The sequence below is a fragment of the Leucoraja erinacea genome, chromosome 23, assembly GCF_028641065.1.
Source record: "Leucoraja erinacea ecotype New England chromosome 23, Leri_hhj_1, whole genome shotgun sequence".
NCBI lineage: Eukaryota > Metazoa > Chordata > Chondrichthyes > Rajiformes > Rajidae > Leucoraja > Leucoraja erinaceus.
The window spans coordinates 26,907,885-26,935,094 of NC_073399.1; the positions used below are offsets into that span (position 1 = coordinate 26,907,885).

A 27,210-nucleotide genomic window follows, 5' to 3' on the forward strand; every position below is an offset into this window, starting at 1 on the left:
GAGCTCCTGGCCGCCGGTGGGCGGGACCTCTGGGGCCGACAGCGGATTGGTCCTGGCCTCCAGGTGACGCAATGGCGGTGACGTGGCGGTGGGGCGGGATTGGCAACCGCCGTGTGAAGGGGAAAGGCGCGGCGGGACAACGAGAACAGGGCGATGAGATGAGATGAGATGAGGTGGGTGCAGTCGGCTTTTGGCTCGGGTAGTACCAAAGATATTAGAGGGTAGTACTAGCCATTGTCCTGGCTGCGGTAGAGCGTCTGGATGCTGTGTTGAAGGGAATCGGGGGGACGCCCGTAGTCCGGCGGGATCTGAAGAGCGGGCAGCGTCAACGGTCAGCGGGCGCTGGCTCGCGGGGTTGGGGGGCGTCAATGGTCAGCGGGTCAGGCGGGTGCTGGCTGGCTCGCGGGGTTGGGGGGCGTCAATGGTCAGCGGGTGCTGGCTCGCGGGGTTGTGAGGCGTCAGCGGGCGCTGGCTCGCGGGGTTGGGGGGCGTCAATGGTCAGCGGGCTCTCTCCCAGCCGCTCCATGACCGCTATCTCACCCAGCGCCAACCGAGGCGACCTACCTCCCCGCCGGTTAAACACTGTCTGTCCGCTTCGTTCCTCCCGTTGTTCCCATCGGCGAGGCGTTGCACAGGGGAGCAACAGTGGGAGGGGGGCAGTGCCTCTGATCGCCGCTGCTGCTGCCATCGTCTTCCCTCGTTCTTCATCGTTATCTCGGTTGTGCGATGTGAATTCGCCGGTTAATTTGCTTCCTTGTTGCGACTAATTGTTTAACTATGTTATCAGGGCCATTGTGTGTAGCGTAAACCAAAGAAACATTTGAAATAAACCGTGGGGTGGTCTTGAAACAAACGACAGATAGATGATGGGGAAAAAGGGAAACAAAGGAAATGGAAATAAGACATGGATTACAACAACCACCACTCCCACTAACCTTGAACGTATCTGACTTGCCCTGTCCTTCCTATGGTGGTTACAGTAAATTGACGCTGAGCCATATATTGAGGTGATTGCCGAAGGGCTTGGTCAGAGATTTGAATTTTAGGGAGAGCTTTGTATGAAAAGGTATGGATGGGAAAATTTGGAGCTGAAGGTTTGAGCAGGCGAACGTTTTATTGCAAAACAATTACTCTTTACTATATTCATCTCTCCCACTTCCCACCCTTTTCCTAGAAACACTTTACTGTTGCTATTCCAGTTTCCTTCTCAATGTAGTAATCAAATCTACCTTCACTCTGGCTCTTTTAATATTTATTTTGTTACTTTTGGTTCATTTACTTATCACACTATTCCTACATCCTCGAGTTCTTGACCCCCTTACCTCTGTGGCACCCATGTTCTTCATCCCTGGAATAATTGTGATCAGTCTGCCCTGCGCCCACTCCACATTCTGCTCATCGTTCTTAAAGTGTGGTACAAGGGCTGGACGAGTATTCCAGTTGTAGCCTAACCAATGTTTGATAAAGCTTCCTTGTGACTTTCTTGTTTGTGTCAGATTGTTGAATTGTTTACTACATTACTTCACTTGGTGTTTTGGTGTCATGAAGTGCATTTAATTAGATTTGTTCCTGCAAATAGTGATTTCATGTGCAGCTATTTGACCCATAAAATCAATTATCATATCTTTCAATATAAACTAATCCTATCTCTAATGTCAAAACCATTCCTTGAATCATGGCAGCTCATTAGTGTAAGATAAGTATTATGTTCCTTCAAGATATGGGGACTAAACCTGTGAAAGTGAGGTGTCCTAGGTAGACAAAAATGTTGGAGAAACTCGGCGGGTGCGGCAGCATCTATGGAGCGAAGGAAATGGGCAACGTTTCAGGCCGAAACCCTTCTTCAGAGGGAAGTCATTTTCAGTCTTTTAACATTTTTTGCGTGATGACTGCATGAGTTGAAGGACTGAAATCAAGTATGTTATGTATGGCTTGCATAAGTTTATCCTTGGAAAAAAGTGCATGTAGTTGAGAAACTATGACCGATTCACAAACCATGTCAGGCAGTGTAGATATCATATAACCATGATATGCTAACAACTCCCTGCACTTGTGATGTCCTCTTTTTCACCATGCCTAAGGCTAATTTACACTTTAACTTGCTAATTTTCAGTTTCTTCCTGCATGCAACATGGGCTAAAAGTTGCATTTATTCATTGTATTTTTAATCAATTCAAATGTACCATATACTCAAACACTGTTCTCAACATGATATTGGACCAGGTGACCAAAATCTTGGTCTGAGAGGACACTAATGGGCTCCTTGAATGGAAGGAATTCCGGTGATTAAGGTATGCTGTGAGTTGTTTGGTGGTGTTTAAAGTTATGATCAAGTAGCAAAAATAGAGGAGGATGAATTATCCAGCTAATGTGCACTGTTTCAGGCAGAAGGGACAGAAGTTTAGGGGTAACATGAGGGGAAACTTCTTTACTCCGAGAGTGGTAGCGGTGTGGAATGAGCTTCCAGTGGAAGTGGTGGAGGCAGGTTTGTTGGTATCATTTAAAAATAAATTGGATAGGCATATGGATGAGAAGGGAATGGAGGGTTATGGTATGAGTGCAGGCAGGTGGGACTAAGGGAAAAAAGATGTTCGGCAAGGACTTGTAGGGCCGAGATGGCCTGTTTCCGTGCTGTAATTGTTATATGGTTAATGTGGATAAGAGTTTGAGACAAGACCAATAGAAACATAGACATAGAAACATAGAAATTAGGTGCAGGAGTAGGCCATTCGGCCCTTCGAGCCTGCACCGCCATTCAATATGATCATGGCTGATCATCCAACTCAGTATCCCGTACCTGCCTTCTCTCCATACCCCCTGATCCCCTTAGCCACAAGGGCCACATCTAACTCCCTCTTAAATATAGCCAATGAACTGGCCTCAAATACCCTCTGTGGCAGAGAGTTCCAGAGATTCACCACTCTCTGCATGAAAAAAGTTCTTCTCATCTCGGTTTTAAAGGATTTCCCCTTTATCCTTAAGCTGTGACCCCTTGTCCTGGACTTCCCTAACATCGGGAACAATCTTCCTGCAATGAGGATGAAAACTTTGCAAATACACTAAATGCTGGAATGTCGGGTCGGGGCCCTATTTCAGACTGATTGCAGAGGTGGGGAAAAGAAAAAAAAACGTGTCTTTCCTTGGTAAACCAGCATTGCAGTCCCTTGTTTATAATTAAACATTATAATCAGGTAGATGCTGAATGGGAGCTAATGTGGGCAGGTAATTAGAAGGATGATGGGTGAATGGGACTGGTTACCAATTTGGATTCACGCAGCAATATTTTCAATTAATTTTATGAACTTGTTGAGAATAGAATGGAAGGCATACCAGGAGAGAATTGGGGAAAATTGAATTAATTTAAAAGCAAGGATGGGTGATTTGACCTGAGATTTGCAGAGGCAGATGAAGGCAGTCATAGTGATGACAGAAAAGGTGTGTTGAAGTTCATGTCAGGATCCAGGGTGCAATGCAGTCTGACTATTAATCAATTTCCAGGAAGAATGAAGTGGGAAGTTTGTGAGCAAAGCAAAAGTGTGGACCATTTATGGTTCAGATGAGAAACCTAAGAAGGTTCTCGACCCGAAATGTCACCCATTCCTTCTCTCCAGAGACACTGCCTGTCCCGCTGAGTTACTCCAGCTTTTTGGGTCTATCTGAGGAAACTTAAATATCAAACAAGCGGTCTGACAATTTTAAAGGAAATGGACAGGTCAAAATTTGGTGTAGATTTGACAGTAAGTGACGTTTTGCCTTGCAGCGCTATTTATTTCACATTAGAATTCTATTTAATGAAATGTAATCCTTATTTAAAGGGCAAGTAGATAATTTCCTATGGGAAATGATCAGATCAAGATGAGGCTGGGCAGATCAGCCATGATCATACTAGACAACGGGGCAGATGAGGGTCTAAGTGACCTGCTGCTGGTTTCGTTTTCTTGCATTATGCTCAGTGTTCAAACTGCGGTAGTCCAAGTTGCCGAAACATACTCTTAAGTCAATGACCCTAATCCATTATCTTGAGTTACCATAATTTGTGAAGGAGTTTTAAATGTTAACCATTCCATCCCCTTTACAACTTCTCCATTGTTAGCTGTCTACAGGTAGTAAACATACCTGCAGTAGATTCCAAGTGTGTGGGAAGGAACTGCAGATGCTGGTTTAAACCAATGATAGACACAAAATGCTGGAGTAACTCAACAGTACAGGCAGCATCGCTGGAGAGAAGGAATGGTGATGTTTTGTGTTGAGGCCCTTCTTCAAAGGGGTCCAAGTTACAGCTTCAAATTCTCTATTCTGTACTCTTGGGAGATCTGACCAAGGCTTAGACCACAGAAGCAGTCCCGAGAAGCAGCTCCTTTCGTTAGTTTCCAAAGCAAATACCTTAATTGGCTTGCTGTTGTGAACCAGCAGCCTATGATCGGTGTCCATAATAAGCTAGTTCAGTTGTTTGTATACATGGGTTTTTTTTTTCCACATGAATTTCGTAAGTGAGCAGTGTTATTTCATATTTAAGAAGGAACTGCAGATGCTGGAAAATCGAAGGTGACAAAAATGCTGGAGAAACTCAGCAGGTCCATGGATGCTGCCTCACCCGCTGAGTTTTTCCAGTGTTATATCATATCTCAGATTTATAGTCATAGAGTGATACAGTGTGGAATTTAGGCCCTTCGACCCAACTTGCACACACCGGCCAACATGCCCAATCTATACTAGTCCCACCTGCCTGCACTTGGTCCATATCCCTCCAAACTTGTCCTATCCATGTGCCTGTGTAGCTGTTTATTAAACATTGGGATAATCCCAGCCTCAACCCCTTAGATACCTATTACATCCTTTCCCCTTCATCTTGAACTTGTGTCCTTTGGTCCTCGATTCCTCTACTCTGGGCAAGAGATTCTGTGCATCTATTTCTCTCATGATTTTATACACCTCTATAAGATCACCCCTCGTCCTGTTGTGCTTCAAGGAATAGAGACCCAGTCTACTCAACCTACTTGCCAATGTGCCAAAAACCTTTTTGACCACCTTATCTACCTTTAACTCAATCTTCAAGGAACCACGCACTTGCACTCCTAGATCCCTCTGCTCTACAACATGGGACATCCTCCTCTGCTCCCCCCCCCCCCCCCCCCCCCCCCCCCTCCCCCCCAGAGGAGGATGTCCCAAAATGCAACACCTCACATTTCTCTATTAAATTTTTTGGAAGTTGTTTGTTAGTTCCCCAAGGGTTAATTTCTGTACCAAAACTGCCATAACATGGGTACACAGTGTAGATAATAAAGCTTAAATGGGAAAACAAAGTAAATTTACTAATAAATTTGCTAATGCAGCCACCCTGGGCTGCTCTGCAAAATAATGGCACCAGTTTCAAAACAGGAATTGCCATATCACAAAATGTCAGACGTGAGTGTTTCGACCTGTATTTAACATGTTGTATTTGATTTTCACTTGTATGCTGCTCCACAACAGTCTTGTCTGTGAGTATGGTAATTTTTGTAGATTTAAAACCATTCTATTCAGATATGTGAAAGATGTTTCATTTTGTCAACATTTGTTTTACTGCTGGTTTGAGATTCTAGTGTCCGGTGAGTTTAGGAGCAATGAAACCTCATTAGTATCTGAATCTGATGGTCTGCACTGTCAAACTCAACTTGGCTATTGGCAATTGATGGAAAGAGCACAATTTCTCGCCACAATGTTGTCTTTTGTAGATAATATTGAAAAGAGGGAACACCTTTTTCAAAAAGAATCACAGATGAGGTATATCTTTTTTTCCACATGAGTATGATTTTTGTTGGAACTCTCGGAATTGTGGAAACGTTTTTTTTTAGTATTTCTAAGACATGGGTGGAACTTGATAAACAGGAGATAAAAGATAATCATGGGTACAGGATTATGGAGTTTGGGTTACAATCAGATTAGACAAGATCTTGCAAAATGGTGAAGTGGACAACTCTTTCCTATTTTCATATGATGGATCAATCAATGCATAGTTCAATTCAATTTATTTAAGTTTTGTATGGTCCAATTATGTCTTAAAATGGTTTTTTTTTTAAGGCTAGGGAAGGGTCAATATGATGTTGACGTATATTGACATAGAGATTGACACATAATATGGCTATCTTCCTCGTGTCATTTTCTGGAGAAGTTACCCTGCTATTTCCTCTGCTTGTTAACCAATATACTGTCTATGTAAGTTCGCTTTGAGAGTCGTGTATCCAGTTCACCTCAATTCACTGGCTGATACTATTGGCAGTGAATAACATTGTTTTATGTATGAGAAAAATATTTTGGTTTACTTGCAGAACTAACCAATTGATGTGATAAAGATAAAATCCCATTTAAGATTTAGCGTTGTTAACTGCTGGAGTGGGTGGGATAATTTAACTTCCCCTGCTGAATACAAAACCTTAGCCAAAGTTCTGGTTTGTATTAAATAGACTAAGGTGTATATTTTGGCTAGAGCTTATTGTAGGTTTTGAAGAAGGCAAGGGAACCCATTACTTGTTAATTCTACACAAGTAATTTTATGAAATGGTGGCATAATTGTTCAATGAAGACTTTCCTTTGCAGATTAGAATGTGCCAAATTGCTCTAGAGTTGGATTTTAATTAGTGCAATTGGTGATTCTGCTCCAGATGAATGGCCCTAACTATGGTTTTCATTCTAATTTCACTCTTGTTTTGCAATATTTTCATGAAGACTTTCAATCTTTGCAGATACTAGAATGTGCCAGGTATATTGCTCTAGAGTTGGGGATTTTAATTACGAGTCGCAATTGGAGAAGTGAGGGTTCTGCTCCAGATGAATGGGCCCATAACATATGATTTTCATTCTAATTTACATGCTCTTAGTGATTTGCAATATTTAGTCATTGCTCTAATTCATGATCAATCAAAATTTTTCAGGTAGTTAACTACTCTTCTCAGACTAGAGGCCTGTGATTTATGGTGTGCCTCAGGGTTCGGTGCTGAACATGTTGCTGCTGGGCCTGTTGCCCATTGGATGAGAACATACAGGGCAAGATTAGCAAGTTTGCAGAAGATACAAATATGAGTGATTTTGCAAATAGTGAAGATGGTTGTGAAAATTGCAGCAGGATCTTTATCGACTGGCCAGGTGGGCTGAGGAATGGTTACTGGAAATTAATATGGAAGAATGTGAGGTATTGCATTTTGGGAAGTCTAACATGGGCAGGGCCTACACAGTAAATGGTAGGACTCTGGGAAGTGTTGTAGAGCAGAGGGATCTAGGAGTGCAGGTGCATGCTTCCATGAAGTGGAGTCTCAGGTAGATAAGGTGGTCAAAAAGGCCGTTGGCACATTGGCCTTCATCAGTCAGAGTATTGAGCGTAGAAGTTGGGAGGTCATGTTAAAGTTGAATAAGATGTTGGCGAGGCCGCATTTAGGGTATTGTTTTCAGTTCTTGGCACCATGTTATAGGAACAATGGTGTCAAGCTGGAAAGGGTACAGAGAAGATTTATGAGGATATTGGCAGGACGAGAGGGTCTGAGCTATAGGGAGAGGTTGAGTAGGCTGGGACTCTATTCCTTGGAACACAGGAGAATGAGGGGTGATCTTATGGAAGTGTAAAAATCATGAGAGGAATAGATCAGGTAGATGCAGAGTCTCGTGCCCAGAGTAGGTAAACAAGGACCAGAGGACATGGGTTTAAGGTGAAAGGGGAAAGAGTTAATGGGTATCTGAGGAGTAACTTTTTCTCACAAAGGTTTGTGGGTCTACCAGAGGAGGTAGTTAAGGCAGGGACTATCTCAATGTTTAAGAAACAGGTAGGCAGATAGATACATGGATAGGACAGGTTTGGAGGGATATGGACCAAATGCGGGCAGGTGGGACTAGTCTAGCTGGGACATTTTGGCCGGTGTGGGCAAGTTTGGCCGAAGGGCGTGTTTCCACGCTGTATCACTCTATGATTCTGTGTTAAATATGGTTCAGCAAATGCAAAAACTAAAGTGCTCTGATTGCATCAGAAAATGACGTGTTTTTAAAAACTGCAGGCAGAAATGCTAGAAACTCTCAGCGATCAGGGAGCATCAATGGAATGAAATAGTTCATGTTTCAGATGTGAGACCCTTTATGAGAAAGATGTACGTTTTGTCAGTTCCACCCATCTTCCCTGTAACTGAAACGAGTTTGTTTTCTCTGAGCCTGAAACTTGAACTCAGTCTTTCTTTTCAAGGATGTTAACTGACCGACCTGATAGTTACTAGAGCTGGGTGCAGAAATATGAAGAAACGTAAGAGCCATAGATTTGCAGAAGATTTAGCAAGCCCCAAATCTGACTAGCTTTAAAGAACATTTCGAAGGATCGAGTTGGTGGCATTTTAGACTTTATCTGGCTTCAGCACTCATTGTAATCTGTGGATAACGAGGGAAATCAGGGATAGTATCAAAACAAAAGATGAAGCGTACAAATTAGCCAGAAAAAGCAGACTACCAGAGGACTGGGAGAAATTCAGAGACCAGCAGAGGAGGACAAAGGGCTTAATTAGGAAAGGGAAAATAGATTATGAAAGAAAACTGGCAGGGAACATAAAAACTGACTGCAAAAGCTTTTATAGATAATGTGAAGAGAAAAAGAATAGTTAAAACAAATGTAGGTCCATTGCAGTCAGAAACGGGTGAATTGATCATAGGGAACAAGGACATGGCAGACCAATTGAATAACTACTTTGGTTCTGTCTTCACTAAGGAAGACATAAAAAATCTGCTGGAAATAGCAGGGGACCGGGGGTCAAATGAGATGGAGGAACTGAGTGAAATCCAGGTTAGCCGGGAAGTGGTGTTAGGTAAATTGAATGGATTAAAGGCCGATAAATCCCCAGGGCCAGATAGGCTGCATCCCAGAGTACTTAAGGAAGTAGCCCCAGAAATAGTGGATGCATTAGTGATAATTTTTCAAAAACTCTTTAGATTCTGGAGTCGTTCCTGAGGATTGGAGGGTAGCTAATGTAACACCACTTTTTAAAAAGGGAGGGAGAGAGAAAACGGGGAATTACAGACCAGTTAGTCTAACATCGGTAGTGGGGAAACTGCTAGAATCAGTTATTAAAGATGGGATTGCAGCACATTTGGAAAGTGGTGAAATCATTGGACAAAGTCAGCATGGATTTATGAAGGGTAAATCATGTCTGACGAATCTTATAGAATTTTTCAAGGATGTAACCAGTAGTGGATAAGGGAGAACCAGTGGATGTGTTATATCTGGACTTTCAGAAGGCTTTCGACAAGGTCCCACATAAGAGATTAGTGTACAAACTTAAATCACACGGTATTGGGGGTTCAGTATTGATGTGGATAGAAAACTGGTTGGCAGACAGGAAGCAAAGAGTAGGAGTAAACGGGTCCTTTTCACAATGGCAGGCAGTGACTAGTGGGGTACCGCAAGCCTCCGTTCTGGGACCCCAGCTATTTACGATATATATTAATGATTTGGACGAGGGAATTGAATGCAACTCTCCAAGTTTGCGGATGACATGAAGCTGGGGGGCAGTGTTAGCTGTGAGGAGGATGCTAGGAGGCTGCAAGGTGACTTGGATAGGCTGGGTGAGTGGGCAAATGCATGGCAGATGCAGTATAATGTGGATAAATGTGAGGTTATCCACTTTGGTGGCAAAAACAGGAAAGTAGATAATTATCTGAATAGCGGCCGATTAGGAAAGGGGGAGATGCAACGAGACCTGGGTGTCATGGTACACCAGTCATTAAAAGTAGGCATGCAGGTGCAGCAGGCAGTGAAGAAGGTGAATGGTATGTTAGCATTCATAGCAATAGGATTTGAGTATAGGAGCAGGGAGGTTCTACTGCAGTTGTACAGGGTCTTGGTGAGACCACACCTGGAGTATTGCGTACAGTTTTGGTCTCCTAATCTGAGGAAAGACATTCTTGCCATAGAGGGAGTACAGAGAAGGTTCACCAGACTGATTCCTGGGATGTCGGGACTTACATATGAAGAAACTGGATAGACTCGGTTTGTACTCGCTAGAATTTAGAAGATTGAGGGGGATCTTATAGAAACTTACAAAATTCTTAAGGGGTTGGACAGACTTGATGCAGGAAGATTGTTCCCGATGTTGGGGAAGTCCAGAACAAGGGGTCACAGTTTAAGGATAAGGGGGAAATCTTTTAGGACCGAGATGAGGAAAACCTTTTTTCACACAGAGAGTGGTGAATCTCTGCAATTCTCTGCCGCAGAAGGTAGTTGAGGCCAGTTCATTAGCTATATTTAAGAGGGAGTTAGATGTGGCCCTTGTGGCTAAAGGTATCAGGGGGTATGGAGGGAAGGCAGGAACGGGATACTGAGTTGGATGATCAGCCATGATCATATTGAATGGCGGTGCAGGCTCGAAGGGCCGAATGGCCTACTCCTGCATCTATTTTCTATGTAAAGGCTACCACCCCGAATCGTCACCGAGCAGTGTTCTCCAGAAATGTTGCCTGTCCCGCAGTTATTCCAGCGTTTTGCGTCTATCTTCGATGTAAACCAGAATCTGCAGTTCCCTCCTGCACATTCAGCCAGTATGTTACATTGGTACAAAGAGCCTACTACATCCACTTTGAGCAATTGCAGGTTTAGTGTCGTTTCGTTTTCTTCACTTACTGATAGAAACTATATAACACATTTATCGCATTCTTTCAAACAGGTTTTAGCTGTACAAATTCTTCATCACGTTAATTGAAAATGCAGTTTTCCACGTGGATCTCTGTGAGAGTTAAAGGGGCGGAGATAAGGTTTTGACTGGCTCGCACTACCCACCTATCCCAGAACGTGTTGTGTATTTTACCAGACGAAGTCTGCTCGAAGACGCCCGCCAAGAGATCCTGAGAATCGGCCCGTGGAAGCGCCGAAATTTAGCACAGTTCGGAGTCAAGTTCCCAATTCTCCGCAAGTCTGGTGTTAGCTTAACCACTCGTCGAAAATAAATCCGACGAAGGGACGAAACGAAGCATATACAAGCATTATTACAAAACGGATATCTGGAATATAACCTTCAGGGGCATTATTGCCGTTGACTGGATTTCATAGGTCAACAACTTTATTGACTTGGGTAAGTTCGATCTTCTTTGAGAAGTTTCTTTACAGTAGATTTTGAGTTGAGTGCGAGCAGTCAGCATTTCGAGCATGATGTCATGGCTCATGTTTGTTAAGGCGTATGCTGGACGATTCCCGTAGTTTGTCGCCCCCTGTCTAGATACAGTGCCGAGTTTGGAGCCGATTCAGCTAAATTTTATTCCTTTAGTTTTAATACGTTTTTGTAATCGTCAACCAAAAAAAGTCATCCTTGCATGTAGTAATTAGGTTCGCATGGGCTGCTTTCAGTTATGATTTCGCAATGGAAATGTTGAGTCTGGCGCAGTTTTGCAATTGGAACAAAAACCGAAGCGTTAGTAAGATAATTAATCCAAGTAAAACGTTGAGATGGAAGGAAAAACAAATATCGTGTTGTAATTAGGGCAGTTACAAGGGTGCTTGTCAGTTGCTCTCTTCGGTTGACAGTTGTTTGAAAGTTGCTAAACCGAATCGCCCAATTGCCGCCATTAAGATGAGGAAGCGCGTTTAAACTGTATTTGAATATAATGCCAGCATGTAGTGGAAGGAAAAAAACTAAAAATAGATGTTTTACAGTTTTTTATATCAGTGTCTAACAGAAGCCTGAGTACTTTGCACCAAATGATTGGGAATTATTGGAATCATTCTTAGGTAGGGATTTGCTTATATTTGGGGGGGAAAGCATGTTCTGATCAGGTATAGTCCTCGTAGCATTGTACAGGGGAGGTCTGATTTAGTTCTGAGACGGTTTGAGGGTAGTGGGGTAGTTGTTTTCTGCGTGAACTTTAGTGCTGCATTCAAAAAGTCCTTTACAGTAGGCTAGTCCGGAAAATTGGGTCACAGTGGGTTACTAAATCAGTGCCAAAATTGGTTGATCATAGAAGTCAGGGTAGCAGTGGAGGGGTACTTCTCTGACTGGAGGTTTGTGATCAGTGGTATTATGTGTGGATTAGTGCTGGGTCCTCTAATATAATTTTGGATGAAAATGTAGGTGGTCTGATTAGTAAGTTTGCAATCAACAATGAAAATTGGTGGGCTTGTGGGCAGGGAAGATGGTTATCAAGGAAGACAGTAGTTACATTGATCAGTGGGAAACCTGTGCAGAGAAATGGCAGATGAAGTTGAATTTGGACAAATGTGGGGTGATGTATTTGGGAGGTCAAATGCAGGAGGAAAATAAACAATAAATAACACACACCAGGAACCACACATGCTGGTTTACAAAAAAATAATGGTAGGACCCTGAGAGGCATTGATGTGCAGAAGGATCTTAGTGTGCAGGCCCATAACTGCCTGAAACACAGATGACAAGGAAATAAGTAGGGAAAATAAAAACAAATCATCAGAGATAACGCAATAGGTCAGGCAGCATCTGTGGAAGTAAATGAATAGAAGAAATGTGTTGAGTCTCGACCCAAAACTTCAACCATCCATTCTTTCCAGAGATGCTGCCTGTCCCACTCAGTTACTCCAGCATTTTGTGTCTATCTTAAATTAACGGAATCTGTGTTTTTTGGGGTCAGGACCATTCTTCAGGCTGCTGGAATAGAAGGGAGATGACTAGAAAGAGACGAGTGGAAAGGGTTGGATAAACACTGGCAAGTGATGGGTGGATCCAAGTGAGGAAGGTTTAATTGGCAGATGTGTCATGTGGCGAAGAGAAGAGTGAAGGAAATCAAGGCTAGTGGTGGAGAAGACAAAGTTACAAATGGCAGAGCCTGATAAGAAGGAAGGTGGAGCGAAATGTAGACCCAATGGGAGGGATGGGTAAAAGGGAACTGCGAAGAAAAATGGGGGACTTTGAGTAAGGAGGGATGTGAGAATAGCAGATGGAGGAGCTAATGGAGAGAAAAGGTACAGGGTGACAGGACAAGGGTGTTGGAAAGAAAGTTGTGAGGGAGTTGGCGGTGGTAAATGAACAAGGTGGTTACCTGAAATTGGACAATTGAATTTTCATAACCAGTTGCTAGCTGTTTATTTTCCAGTTCCCATACTTAAATGTCTGATTTTTCTGCCTTCACTGCCAGAGAGGCCACATTGCAAACTAATATCTCCCTGCAAATTGAGTTCTCGTCTGAGAAGATGCCTGCAGCAGCTGACATATCCATCCTGTCAAATCCAATTGAATGAGTGCTGGTCTCGCAATCACTCGTATGAATAGGGGCATGTAGAAGCCATACGATAATTGTGGAGAGGCAGGTGGGGGTGGTGTATTGCCTGTGAAGAAAGGTTGAACAAACTTGGATAGCTTTCTTTGGAGATTTGGGGTGCGCTAATAGAAGTATATACAATTATGAGAGGCCGAGATAGTGAAGCTAGTCAGAATTTTTATCCCAGGATTGAAATGCTAGAGGACATAGGTTTAAGATGAGAGGGGAAAGGTTTTTAAAGGATATGTGCAAATTGTTTTTGCTCATTGGTAGGTGCTTGAAAAGTACTTCATGGGGAAGTGGTAGAAGGACACAAGTAATGGATGGTGTTGTAGATAAAAAAGATGATTATCAAAAATTACAGTAGGATCTTCATTAATTGGGCAAGTAGACTAAAGCCTGGTTAATGGATCTTAATGCAGATAAGTGCGAGGTGTTGCTTTTTGGCAAGTCAAACCAGGGCAGGACCTTCAGAGTGAATGGTAGGGCTCTGGGGAGTATTGTAGACAGAGGGATCGAAGAGTGCAGATACATAGTTCTTTGAAAGTGGCATCGCATGTAAATGGGTGATTAAGAAGGCTTTCAGCACATTGATCTTCATCAGTCGGGGTATTGAGTATAGAAGTTGGGATGTTATATTACAGTTGTTTAAGTTGTTACTGAGAGCACATTTGGAGTATTGTGTTCAATTTTTCACCCTGTTGTAGGAAAGATGTAAACTGGAAAATGCTGAGAAGATTTACGAGGATGCTGCCAGGACTTGAGAGCTTTGGCTATAGGGAGAGGTTAAGCAGGCTAGGTACATAAGATCATAAGGGGGTTAGATAGGGTAGGTGCAGTCTTTCACCCAGAGTAGGGAATTCAAGAACCAGGTTTAAGGTGAGAGGCAAAATGTTTGCGCACAGAGGAGAGTGGGTGCATGGAATGAGCTTCCAGAGAAGACAGTTGAGGAAGGTACTATAACATTAAAAAAAAAAAAACATTTGGACAGGTACTTAGGAAAGATTTTGTGGGATATGGTCCAAATGCTAGCAGGTGGAACTAATGTAGATGTGGCATCTCGGTCGTTTCCATAATGTATAACACTGATTCACTAAGACCAGCATCGTTTTGTATAATTTAGACACAAATAAACAGGTCGAGTTTGGGAAGTAAGCAAAAAATGCTGGAGAAACTCAGCGGGTGAGGCAGCATCTATGGAGAGAAGGAATAGGCGATGTTACGGCTCGAGACTCTTCTTCAGTTGAGAATGGGTATATGGGTTATGCGGAGTAAGAGTCGAGTCTGGTGTTTAATTGTCATATGCACTGAAAACAAAACGGGGAAATTACTTCTTGCAGTAGCATTACAGATCTGTAAAACACAATACTCATAGATAACATAAAAAACAAAGTTCAATAAATTAAAAGGAAACAATATCAGTGCGAAAAATGCCGAAAGTCCCCAATGCAACCAGAACAGTACATAGTTCATGGTTTAGATGGTGTTTGTAGTGTTCAAGAGCCTGATAGTTGGGGAAGAAACTGTTGCTGAACCAGGAGGTCATTGTTTTGCAGTTTCTTATACTGCCTTCCCAATGGCAGAAGTGAAATGAACATGTGGTCAGGCCCTTTTTAAGGCAGCATCTCCTACAGATCCCTTTGATGATGGACCCGTACTGAGCGCTCCATCACTTTTTGTAATCCCCTTTGTTCCTGGGCTGTGATGCAACCACTCTATATGCTCCCTCACGTACACCTGTATGCCAATCGCACCTCCTATGTTGATGGTTATTAAGGAAGAAGTGTTGTTGCCAATTCGTACCAACTGGTCTATTTATGAGGAAGTCGAAGATCCATTTGTGCAGAGATGCAGTTCCCTGAGCTTGGAAACAGTTTGGAGGGGATAATGGGGTTGATCATCGTCGGTGGTGATGGGATTAGTTAGATTGGCTTTGTGGTCAGTGCAGATGTGGTGGGCAAAAGGGGTTGAACATGTTTCACATTATGGAAAAATTTGGTGTTCTAATTTATTTGAATTTGACTGCGTATTGTGTGCTTTCCATGCTACAATAAAGCTATGTACACATTAACACGAGGCTTTTGTAGTTGACACACTTGCAACCTTGCCATTCACACCTCGTTATCCATTTTTGTTACAGGGTTCTTTTTATAGAAACAAAATTTAGAATTCACTAACAATTGTATCACTTTGTAGCATTTCTCCTACTTGCATTGCTGTATTGTTATTTTGAGTATGTCATTCTGGCAATATATAGATACATAATGCGTGTAGGAAAGAACTGCAGATGCTGGTTCAAATGGAAGGTAGACGCACGTGCTTTGTTTCATGGTAGGTAGGCAGCAACCACTCTGGGATCATGGGTGCCCCCTAATTACATCAAAACAACAGCAAGGTTTCGAAGGAATAAAGGTAATGCTAACCTTGCTGATAATTTTGTTTTACAATTGAGTTATCTTTATAAAGTAATGATGTGAACTGTTAAATAAAAATGCTAAATAAAAATGTAGAGCTAGGATTAGGGTCAGTCAGTTGGTTGGTCAGTCGGTCGGGCAGTCGGTAGGCCAGTGAATGCTGCGAAGAATCGGTAGGTTGGTGAGTGCTGTGAAGGGTGGTGAGTGCTGTGAAGGGTCGGTCGGGCTGTCGGTAGGCCAGTGAGTGCAGCGAAGGGTCGGTCAGGCTGTTGGTAGGCCAGTGAGTGCTGCGAAGGATCGGTCGGGCTGGCGGTAGGCCGCTGGATTCTGCAAAGGATTGGCCGGGTGGTTGGTAGGCTGGTGTTGCAGCGAGCGAGCGGACTGACGAAGCCGACGCTATGGCAGGGCTTGAAATTAGCAGTTGCCTGGGTAACAATGGCAACTTACAGTCCCGCCGGGCAACCTAAAAGCCATGCCAATTTGCCCGGCTTGGCAAGCAACCAGGACACCCGCCCGCCGTCCTGGTCTAGGCTCTCTGCTCGGCGCTAGCTCTCGGGTCTCCGCTCGGCGCCAGCTCTCGGGTCTCCGCTCGGCGCCAGCTCTCGGGTCTCCGCTCGGCGCCAGCTCTCGGGTCTCCGCTCGGCGCCAGCTCTCGGGTCTCCGCTCGGCGCCAGCTCTCGGGTCTCCGCTCGGCGCCAGCTCTCGGGTCTCCGCTCGGCACTAGCTCTAGTCTCGGGTATCGGCACGTCATCGGCCGTGGTTGTGCGCATGTGCGGCCCTGCACATGTGCACTGCCACGGCAACTGGTCGGCGTCGGCCACTTTCTCCCTCCCTTTACATTGTGGGAGTTCTGGCCGCCATTGCTGTCCGGTCGCTGCCTCACCGCGACCGCTGAAAAACAACGCAGAATCACTCCCTGGAGCTGCAGTAACTCCCTGGAGTAACTCTTGCTTCTTGGTTTCCGGGTCCTCCAAAAATAATCAAAATGGAATTTAAATTGTTGACCCACCACCACCAAACTCCAAACTCTGAAAAATAACAGCCTATTGCATTTTATCTGTTTATTTATTGTATATATATATATATATATGTGTATATATGTATATATATATGTATATATGTATGTGTGTATATATATAATATATATATATATATATATATATGGTCTATCTTGAACTTTTATCTCTGCTTGACAAGCACATAAAAGGGTGCTGCTTGGGGGTGGGGGGGGGGGGGGGACTACCTTAAATTTAGTTGCGTGTGGTTGGTACCTATGGTAGGGTGAAGACTATTCCATGCTTTAATTGTGCGGGGGAACTCCATGGAGCAGCCAGCATCTCTGGATAATAAAAATTGGATGACGTTTCAGGTAGAAACCCTTGTTTACATTTCCTCTGGTTTTCGAGTTTTTAGTTTATTTTATAGATACAGCGTGGAAACAGGCCCTTCGGCCCACCGAGTCCACGCCGACGACTGATCACCCGTACTCTAGTTCTATCCCACACATCAGCGACGCAAGTCAAGAGTGTTTTATTCTCTCACGTCCCAGTTAGAACAATGAAATCCTTACTTGCAGCAGCCCAACAGAATATGTAAGCATAGTACTCTGTAGACAATGTTATAAACGAGGAAACAAAACTCCATACAGACAGCACCCATATTCAGGATCAATTCCAGGTCTCTGGAAATTTTAGGCAGCATATTTATGGCCAATGTACTGCCCCAATAGCCTTGAACTGAATTAAAACATACAGTAGCTGTAAAGGGGGACATAGCGTCACTTAGAGATTTAAGACTGAAAATGGATAGTTTTTTTTTAGTAACCAAAGTTATCAACGTATGATTTTTGTGTGTTGGAAAATAAAATATAGTGGCACAGCTGGTGGACTTGTTGCCTCTGTCTAACTGCAGAAGGACCTCTGCTCCTATACTCGACGACTCTTGTTTTAAAGGCCAACATGCCACTTCACTTTCTTCACTGCCTGCTGTACCTGCATGCTTACTTTCATAGACTGATGTACAAGGACCCCCAGATCCCATTGTACTTCCCCATTTCCCAACTTGACGCCATTTAGATAGTAATCTGCCTTCCTGTTTTTGCTACCAAAGTGGATAACCTCACATTTATCCGCATTAAACTTCATCTGCCATGCATCTGCCCACTCCCCCAACCTGTCCAAGTCACCCTGCATTCTCATAGCATCCTCGCAGTTCACACTGCCACCCAGCTTTGTGTCGTCTGCAAATTTGCTAATGTCCCTTCATCCAAATCATTGATGTATATTGTAAATTGCTGCGGTCTCAGCACCGAGCCTTGCAGTACCCCACTAGTCACTGCCTGCCATTCTGAAAGAGACCCGTTAATCCCTACTGTTTGTTTCCTGTCTGCCAACCACTTCTCTATCCATGTCAGCACTTTACCCCCAATACCATGTGCTCTAATTTTGCCTGCTTATCTCCTATGTGGGACCTTATCAAATGCTTTCTGAAAGTCCAGGTACATACACTACATCCACTGGCTCTCCCTTGTCCATTTTCCTAGTTACATCTTCAAAAAATTCCAGAAGATTAGAGAAGCATGATTTCCCCTTCGTAAATCCATGCTGACTCGGACCAATCCTGTTACTGCTATCCAAATGTTCGGCTATCTCATCTTTTATAATTGACTCCAGCATCTTACCCGCCACCGATGTCAGGCTAACTGTAATTCTATAATTCCCTGTTTTCTCTCTCCCGCCTTTCTTAAAAAGTGGGATAAATGGAAGATGGGAATAAATTGAACACATCCAAAATCTATTCCTTAACTATAGTTTAATAATAGCAAAAAAATTAATACTTAAATTTTGGAAGGGTACATCAATACCAACGCTTAAAATGTGGATTGCAAGTATGTTGGACACCGCTCATCTTGAGGAAATGCGATTCCTCCTAATGGATAAATCAGACCAATTCATAACGAGTTGGTCTCCATTCGTCGTTTTTTTTGGAATCATATGGTGCAACACAATTGTAAAAAATAACTGTTTCAGGACTATTTTCTCTCTCAACTTTCTTCATTTACTCGATTTCTTTCTTCACACACTATATATTTCACATCTTTCTATCCTTTACTATCTAACTTCTTTTTCTTATTCTCATCTTTTTTCAATGTAACAAAAGAAAACAGAAGTTGTACATAAAATGTATTATGAAAATATATATTAGGCACTTTGGTGCCATATGACTGTATTTCTAATAAAATAAAATATAAAAAAAAAAAAAAAGTGGGATAACATTAGCTACCCTCCAATCCACAGGAACTTAACCGTGAGTCTATAGAACATTGGAAAATTATCACCAATGCATCCATGATTTCCAGAGCCACTTAAGTATCCTGGGATGCAGACCATCAGGCCCTGGAGATTTATCAGCCTTCAGTCCCATCAGTCTATCCAACACCATTTCCTACCTAATGTGGATTTCCTTCAGTTCCTCCATCACCCCAGATCCTCTGGCCACTACTATATCAGGAAGATTGTTTGTGTCCTCCTTAGTGAAGACCGATCCAAAGTACCTGTTCAACTCATCTGCCATTTCCTTGTTCCCCATAATAAATTCACCTTTTTCGGTCTTCAAGGGTCCAACTTTGGTCTTAACTAATTTTTTCCTCTTCACATTCCTAATATAACATAAATAATATATAAATAAAATAACATATAAATAATATAATATATATATTTTATGCACACACACACACATAATATTATTTATGTTATATTGTTTATATATTATGTATTATACTCGATGGGGAGCCCAATCAAGGGAGGTGGGCTTTGCAGGCTAAGCAAGTATTTAATCACCCCTCCCTAACTCCCCTTGAGAAGTTGAGCTGTCTTGAACCACTGCAGTCTTTGAGGTCCGGATAAGTCACAATGCTGTTAGGGAGGAACTTGCAAGAATTTGATCCAGTAACAGTGAAGGAATTGTGATATTTCCAAGTCTGGGTGCTTGACTCGAAGGGCAGCTTCTAGGGCCTGGATTTCCAGATCTTGCTGCATTTGGTTGTGGGCTGATTTCTTATCAGGAGTCTTGAATAGTGCTAAACATGGTGCAACTCTCAGGAACATCCCTACTCCTGACGTGATTGAAGGAATGTTATAGATGAAGCAGCTGAAGTCTTTTGTGATGAAGATGATTGTCCTTCTATCATCTCAGCCATATTCCTTTGTATGAGGGAAGTTTCCAACCAGCAGAGGGTTTTCTATTTTCACTGACTGCAGTTTAGCCAGGGCTCCTTGATGCTGAGCGTAGTTACATTCTACCTCTGGAGTTCAGCTCTTGGAGTACTTGAGGAGGGAGGAGATAAACACAGGACTATAGGGGAATAGTCATGCAACTATTGTGTTTTTACATGGAGTTGACGCGGAGATGGGCCAAATTGCAGGCTTCTGTGTGGTAAACGTTTTGAGTCTGATTTTTGTAGAATCATTCATGACTGGAACATCCCAAGTGCGATCAAGTTCACTAATTGACACTTTTAGATATTATGTTTAAGAAAACTGCAGATGCTGGAAAAATCAAAGGTAGACAAAATTGCTGGGAACATAGAAACATAGAAAATAGGTGCAGGAGTAGGCCATTCGGCCCTTCGAGCCATTCAATTTGATCATGGCTGATCATCCAACTCGGTATCCTGCACCTGCCTTCTCTCCATACCCCCTGATCCCTTTAGCCACAAGGGCCACATCTAACCCCCTCTTAAATATAGCCAATGAACTGGCCTCAACTACCTTCTGCGGGAGAGAATTCCAGAGATTCACCACTCTGTGTGAAAAAAGTTTTCCTCATCTCGGTCCTAAAAGATTTCCCCCTTATCCTTAAACTGTGACCCCTTGTTCTGGACTTCCCCAACATCGGGAACAATCTTCCTGCATCTAGCCTGTCCAACCCCTTAAGAATTTTGTAAGTTTCTATAAGATCCCCCCTCAATCTTCTAAATTCTAGCGAGTACAAACCGGAAGGGAAGAAGAAAGGAAGAGGCAGAGACAATAGGTTGTAGGAGAGCTGGGAAGGGGAGGGGAAGGAGGGAGAAAGCAAGGACTACCCGAAATTTGAGAAGTCGATGTTCATACCGCTGGGGTGTAAACTACCCAAGCGAAAAATGAGGTGCTGCTCCTCCAATTTGGGGTGGGACTCACTTTATAGATGTCATGGTGTTTTCAGAAATGCAGCACCCTGTGTATGCAGAGTATGGATCTAGCACTGTAAATGTGTCTGCAGTTCTTTTTCACTTGGTGTTCAACTCGCTGCCACTTCGCTTTCAGGAATGACAACCTTGAAGTTCTCCTCTACTCCACTTCTGATGAAGAGACCCAGACCTAAAACATAACATTTTTCTCTTTCCATAGATGCTTCATGACCTACTGGCTTTTTGTTTAAAATTATCTTGCACAGCTATTTTTGGAGAATGATTGGAAAATAAATATCAGCTGGAATACCACGATTGGAGTGACTACTTTTCTATTTAAAATAATGTCATGGGATCTTTTGCATTTACTTCAGTGTATTGAAGATCTTTGTTTTATAGCTGACCTGAATTTATTCAACTTAAATTGTGATGTCAAAGTCTCGAATGCAACTCGAGACCAACCTAAATCAAATAGCCAATTTGCAGGTAGCAATTAATGGATAACAATTTTTTTTAAATTGTGTTTAGTTGAACACTAAGTTAATTTAGAATGGCTCATATCTCTACAATGTCATGGGTTTTTGTTTCTTAGCTCTTGAGCAATGAAAGGATTGAACTTCATTTGAATGATGGAAAGTCTGGCAGGTTGGTAATGGGACAAGGGGAGATCGTGAGTGTGAAAAGCATGTATATGCTCGAAGGAAGAGATAAAGACTTTGCCTTCCATCACAGTGAGGAGATGTTGGAGACTCACTGTGATGGATGTTTATGTAAACTATGTTAAGTGTGGGTCTTGGATTGTGTTTGTAATGTAAAAAAACTGTAGAAATTGAATTTCGTTCAAACCCAGGTTTGAATGACAATAAATAGCATTCTATTCTATATTAACAATTGCATTTTAAGACCTTTTATCTTTGAAAACTCTACTGAATAAACTTGTTTACTTTGTTAGTCAAACTCTAACCCCCTTTTCCCTCCTACACAATTATTGTTAAAATGCTGTTTTCTGTAGCATGCAATTTCTTAGGAACACAACAATCGTGTTATAGCAGAACTACCAGTACATTAATTGAGTGTCATTTTCTTCACTGAATAACAAATACAAGAAACATCAACTTTCAGTTAGTTGCACTTTGGGATGGTTTCTTTTGAGCTAATATACTGATTTAATTTAAGACTATGTTTCTGCTATATGCTGGTCGTAGCTATATTTTGTGATTTAAATAATGTGAGGTCATTTTATCCAATTTTTCTTTTTTAGGTGCATTAAATTAGAACGGGAAGCAAGAATTGGAGAAAAATGGCTGCAATGGATAACGACGCTTCATGAACTATAATTTTATCTCGCATTTGACTCGTTGCTTAACATTATGCTGAAGGTCTAGGCTCCGGCTTTGAAGAATTAATTTGGCTTTTATGGCAGAGAGCTGAAGACTGCTCGCCCAGCGCTAATATCCAAGAATTCCAGTGTACCCGTGTTGTCGTCACTTAAATTTGGAAAATGCCAATCCTGAAACAGCTAGTGGCCAGCTCCAGCCAGTCTAAACGCCGCTCCCGTGTGGACTTGACTGCAGATATGATCAGTGCACCCCTAGGAGATTTCCGCCACACAATGCACGTGGGTCGTGGAGGTGATGTATTTGGAGACACTTCGTTCCTTTCGAGCAAGGTTGGAGCTACAGCTTCTGCTCCTGCTGAAGCAACCCCTAAACCAGGTTTGCTCTCTCGGAAGTTCAGAAGCAGCAGCAAGAGATCTCAGTCAGTAACACGTGTTGATAAGCAAGATGTACTGACGCAAAGTGATTCTGCTATCTTTGTGAAAAATGCAGTATCTCTTCCTCAGCTAAATGAAAAGTCTGAGGAACCTAGTAATCAACTGGCTAAGAGTCTTTCATCAAGCCCTTTAAAGAAGCTTGCGGATGAAAATATGGAAAATAAACCCGTTAATGGGGCTGCCAGTTTGGTTGAAAATAAATCCACAGAGTATCAAGATGAGAGAGATTTTGGAGACATCACAGACCTTCCTACTTCACTCTCCAGTGGTGGGTTTCCACTAAAACATGCTGAATCCATCATGTCCTTCCATGTTGATCTTGGTCCTTCGATGCTTGGTGATATTTTAAGTGTTATGGAGAAAGATACCTGGGAAAGTAGTAATCTTGGTTTGGGCGATGCCAAGGAAGGTGAAAGTTTGCATTCACAGAAGATGACGACAGAAAAGTTTGTGGGAGATCCCTCGAGGGCAACAACTGCTTTGGCAAGTACTGTTAAAAGTATTGCATATAGCCCAGGTTCTGCAAATTGTTTATCACAAGGCACTGGCTCTGTGTCAAGTTTGGCATCTGGGACAACTGAAGACATGCATTCAGTTTATGAAGGAGTTAGTCACGGAAATACAGACTGCATGAAAGATATAGATGAATCGACAGATGGCCTCGGAGAGGAAGGGAATGAAGGTGAAGAATTTACCTTCATGGATGAAGAGGATGAAATCCGTGTGTAAAACTGCCCTTCAAAATGATTTGAGTTAATGAGCAAGATGAATTTGCCTGATCTAGCATTTGTTGATGTAATGAAGCACGGCAGGATTGCACTAGACTTCGCACCACAGACTCTTCTTCCGGTAATAGAAGCTGTAACCAAAATTCTCCAATGCACACGGACTAGCAGTGTCTGCAGATACTCATCATGACTAGTTGCTTGTTTTGGTTTACACAAATAAACTATGTAAAATGCACATCCCATACAGTGCAAGTAATGTATGTACTATCTTTTGTAGATCGTGCATTACCATTATTGATCTTGTATTATAATTGTTGACTAGATGGTGAGATGAAAAATGGCTTGCCTCAAAATATGTAATTTGTCTACTTTTTGTTTCAGTAGTCTGCCTTGCCTTTAGAACCCTGGTTTAAGGTGCTCTCACATTTTCAATTACCAATACCTTCCTTCCTCCCAGTCATTGTATGCAATGCATGTTCAATGGTCTGTTCTATTGAACAGCAGATTCAACATTATCACCTGCTGTGCAATACACAACCAGGTGGTGTTCAGAATAAATGTGTCCTTGAGACTTATCATCAAAAATGTAATGGTTGATGACCATTTTAGCCAAGTTATTTAAATGAAAATGGATCAACTTGTCATTCATTGATTAAAATCATTCCTGTTATACCTCCTGCAATGTTTTAATACTAAGCATTCGTATTGGTCAAGCATCCATTCCATGGGTATATTTTACAAGTGCTTCATTAACTGCAGCATTTATGTGACTTCCTGAGGTCAATGATGCCATGTAAATTAATGGTTATTTATTCATTAATGAGGAGAACCCCCTTCTGATGCATTTCTAAGATTAATTTGATTTCCTGCCAATTGTTTTGTAGTGTACAATTCTTCAAGTATTTGATACATTGCTCTCTTTAAGTGCCACCTCTCACCAGGTAAATTCTTATGGCCGTGATTTTCACTTTCCACTGGGATTTTATATCCAAGGAACATATTGGCCAGTTTCTGGAATTGAGTAAGTGGGAGGATTTTTTTACATCTTTTGCCAGGACATAAATTTAAGTCAAGAGTTCACTTGTTTTAAAGGCAAGTTTACGACTTAGGACATTGGGCTTTTCTATACTTCAACCAAAATCTTTGAGATGAAAAGCAAAGTATTTGTGTGTGTGTGTGTATAATATAACTGATCATACATGGGAAACCTTTAAGTTGTGTACCTGAATTGTTCCTTTGCATTTTGCAGATGAATTTACAAGTAGAAAGTATGGTATATTGTAGATGCAATTTTTAGTATTAATATATAAATAGTCTCATTAAATGGTGAATCTGGATCCTATAAAATATTTAGTAATGCAGGCATTGAATTGAATTTAGATGGCTGACTTGGAACAAAAACTTTAAATGCAAGGTAACATAATGAAAATGCAGGTATGTTATTTTCCACTACCTAGAGTGGTTACTGACATCTAAAAGAATGACATTGTGGCAACCTATTTGTGTAGAAAGAAAAACACTAACCAGTAGTTCAGCACTGATTTCAATCAATTTTCGTTTAATTTTGCACTTTTTAGAACATTTGAAGTCAATTGAAATGCCTTGCAGGAATGAGCATTTGGAAATCTGGATACGTCACCAGCTACCCTAGTCCCAGCAAGATCGAGATATGTAATTTTAGAATGGAACAAAATATAACAAGCAGTGCTTTTGTCTGTAATATGCAGGTGTCTACATAATAAGTACAATTCAGGCATCGATTATATCTTCTGAGCTTGTTATGATATAATAGTTGCTTATGTGGACTGTTGGAAGCAGTCCCCAAAAATGCTTTAGGTACATTGTTCTAATCTGTAGAGTAAAAAAAAACATGCGGATATGCAGGCTCTCAAAAAATCTTCTCTGATCCTTGTACAAGTTTGGCACCCAACCACTGTCGCTGCCAGTAGATCGCTGGATCAGTGTGGTTTGGTCTGATCTCGAGTAACCAAGGGCAAGCATTCCAATTGCAGTAGTTAAGACCCATCTGACCAAATTGGTCAAACAATTCACTAGTTAATGACAAGCACCATGGAATTTTGAAATGTTATTAACTTGGCATTGCATAGTTGGGAATCCCACCCTTTGTTGTTGTGATATCTTCCTGTTTGCAGTGGTGAATTAAATTAATTCATCTATAGATAACATTAATACCTTCCATATCTAAACTTCCTTGGCACTACAGTAATGAAAAGTAGTTTACCTTAATGCTCATCAAAATTGATCTTTTATCATCCTGCATTGTGAAAAGCGCCCCAATGGAATATTAATGTTGTCATGTGTAACATGCTAAAACATTAAAGATTCCTGAAGGTGGCAGCTTGAAGAGTGCTTTGTGCATTTTACACTGCTTTCATTATATTGCAGTTAAAAGCAATCTGGGTTGAGAATAGATTTTTATTCAGTGGCTAGGTGTGGTGGCGCACAATACGCTGCTTTAATCTTTTTTTATCATTTGATTATTTATACCATTTGAGCTGTGTTGGGTGAAGGCCTCTGAATGTTGGGCTGTAAGAGGCAGGTTGAGAGAAAGCTGTGTAGCAGTGCAGTTGCGCTGATGTTTGTAAACAAGTGTTTTTCTAGTCATTTTGCCTGCTTTTGAATGGTACAATGTAAAATTTTGATCAGTGCTTTATTTTGTTCACTCAGCCATGTTAGACAATGGTCAGTTTCAAGCTGGTAGCTGTGCCAACAGCTGGTGTGTTGCATTGACTGCATGCAAAATAGGAAATGTGAAGGTTAACAGTTACTTTTGGGCAACTACCCAGATATTGACACTAATTTGTTTCTTGACGAGTTGAGATCAGATTATTTGATTCGATGCTCACTGTATACATTGTAATTTAGCTTCCATCTTAAAATACATTTCATTTGTGTTTTTGAAAATCTGTTTGCATAAGCCAGAACGTTCTGTTCCATTATCCCAGCTGCAGAAAATTCAAGTTATTTAATTTCATGTCTTGTTTAAAATATAATTTGTCCAACTTCAGATGTGGCTTGTACAATATACAGTTTTTTGTAACCAAATGAACCCAGCAAAAAAGTTTTTATCCTGTACATGTATGTTTGTCTGATTTTAAAATTCTGTGCAAATCTTTAACTGTAAAGTCAAAGGAAACTGCTGGCGATCTGAATTATAAAATGCTGGCAGTCCTCAGCAAGTAGTTCTGATGGGGTTTGCTGTTTTGGTCGTGTACTGTTCAGAGCATGCTAATGCATGGATAAAGACTGCTTTTTTTACACTGTGTGTAGGGTGGCCTCACAGGTACAGCTGCTGAGAAACACAATAGGGTTGGATAGAAGAGACATCATTGGAATATTTTTACTATCAATAACATAGTTGGTTTGGGGAAAATTGAGCAGAAAACAAATTTAGAAAATACAACAAAGATTTTGCATTGTTAACAAATGGGGCCCATAATGTAATGCACAAATAATTTGAAAGTTACCACTAAAGTGATTTTGTAAAAAAAAAAATGCACATGACCTATTTTGCTAGTAATATTTTAATCCAATTGTGTGCCAAATATTTAAAGAAAACTTAATTGCTAAGCAAAGCCGTAGTTATGAAGTGCTCTCTTCTATATTCTGTCAATCATACTTAAATACAGAGGTATTACATAGTATGTGTGTACATATTGACTCTGTGTACGGTTTTCTATGTAAAATTGAATGTAAATAAACTGACATTTTAAAGGTTTTATTTTTGAAATGCATTGGTACTAAAACCCAAGTAGTACTATCACTGACTTTATGAAACACTATCTAATATTTTAACATGTTTTGTCACATCAGTGTAGTAATCTTCAATAGTTTGATTCATCCAATTATTTTTAGTTAATAAACTGCCAGCATATTGGTTTA

General features: G+C 41.6%; 1 protein-coding gene across 2 annotated transcripts; it reads left to right on the forward strand.

Annotated features, from left to right (window-relative positions):
• cdc42ep4b (CDC42 effector protein (Rho GTPase binding) 4b) lies at nt 1-27,210 on the forward strand. 2 transcript variants are annotated; one of them, XM_055654147.1, is made up of 3 exons: nt 1-173; nt 10,668-11,072; nt 22,067-27,210. In XM_055654147.1, the coding sequence occupies exon 3, from the start codon at nt 22,307-22,309 to the stop codon at nt 23,306-23,308; it is 1,002 nt and encodes a 333-aa protein (XP_055510122.1). In that variant the 5' UTR covers nt 1-173; nt 10,668-11,072; nt 22,067-22,306; the 3' UTR covers nt 23,309-27,210. The 2 variants fall into 2 exon arrangements, with proteins under 2 accessions (XP_055510122.1, XP_055510123.1); XM_055654148.1 differs by lacking the exon at nt 10,668-11,072.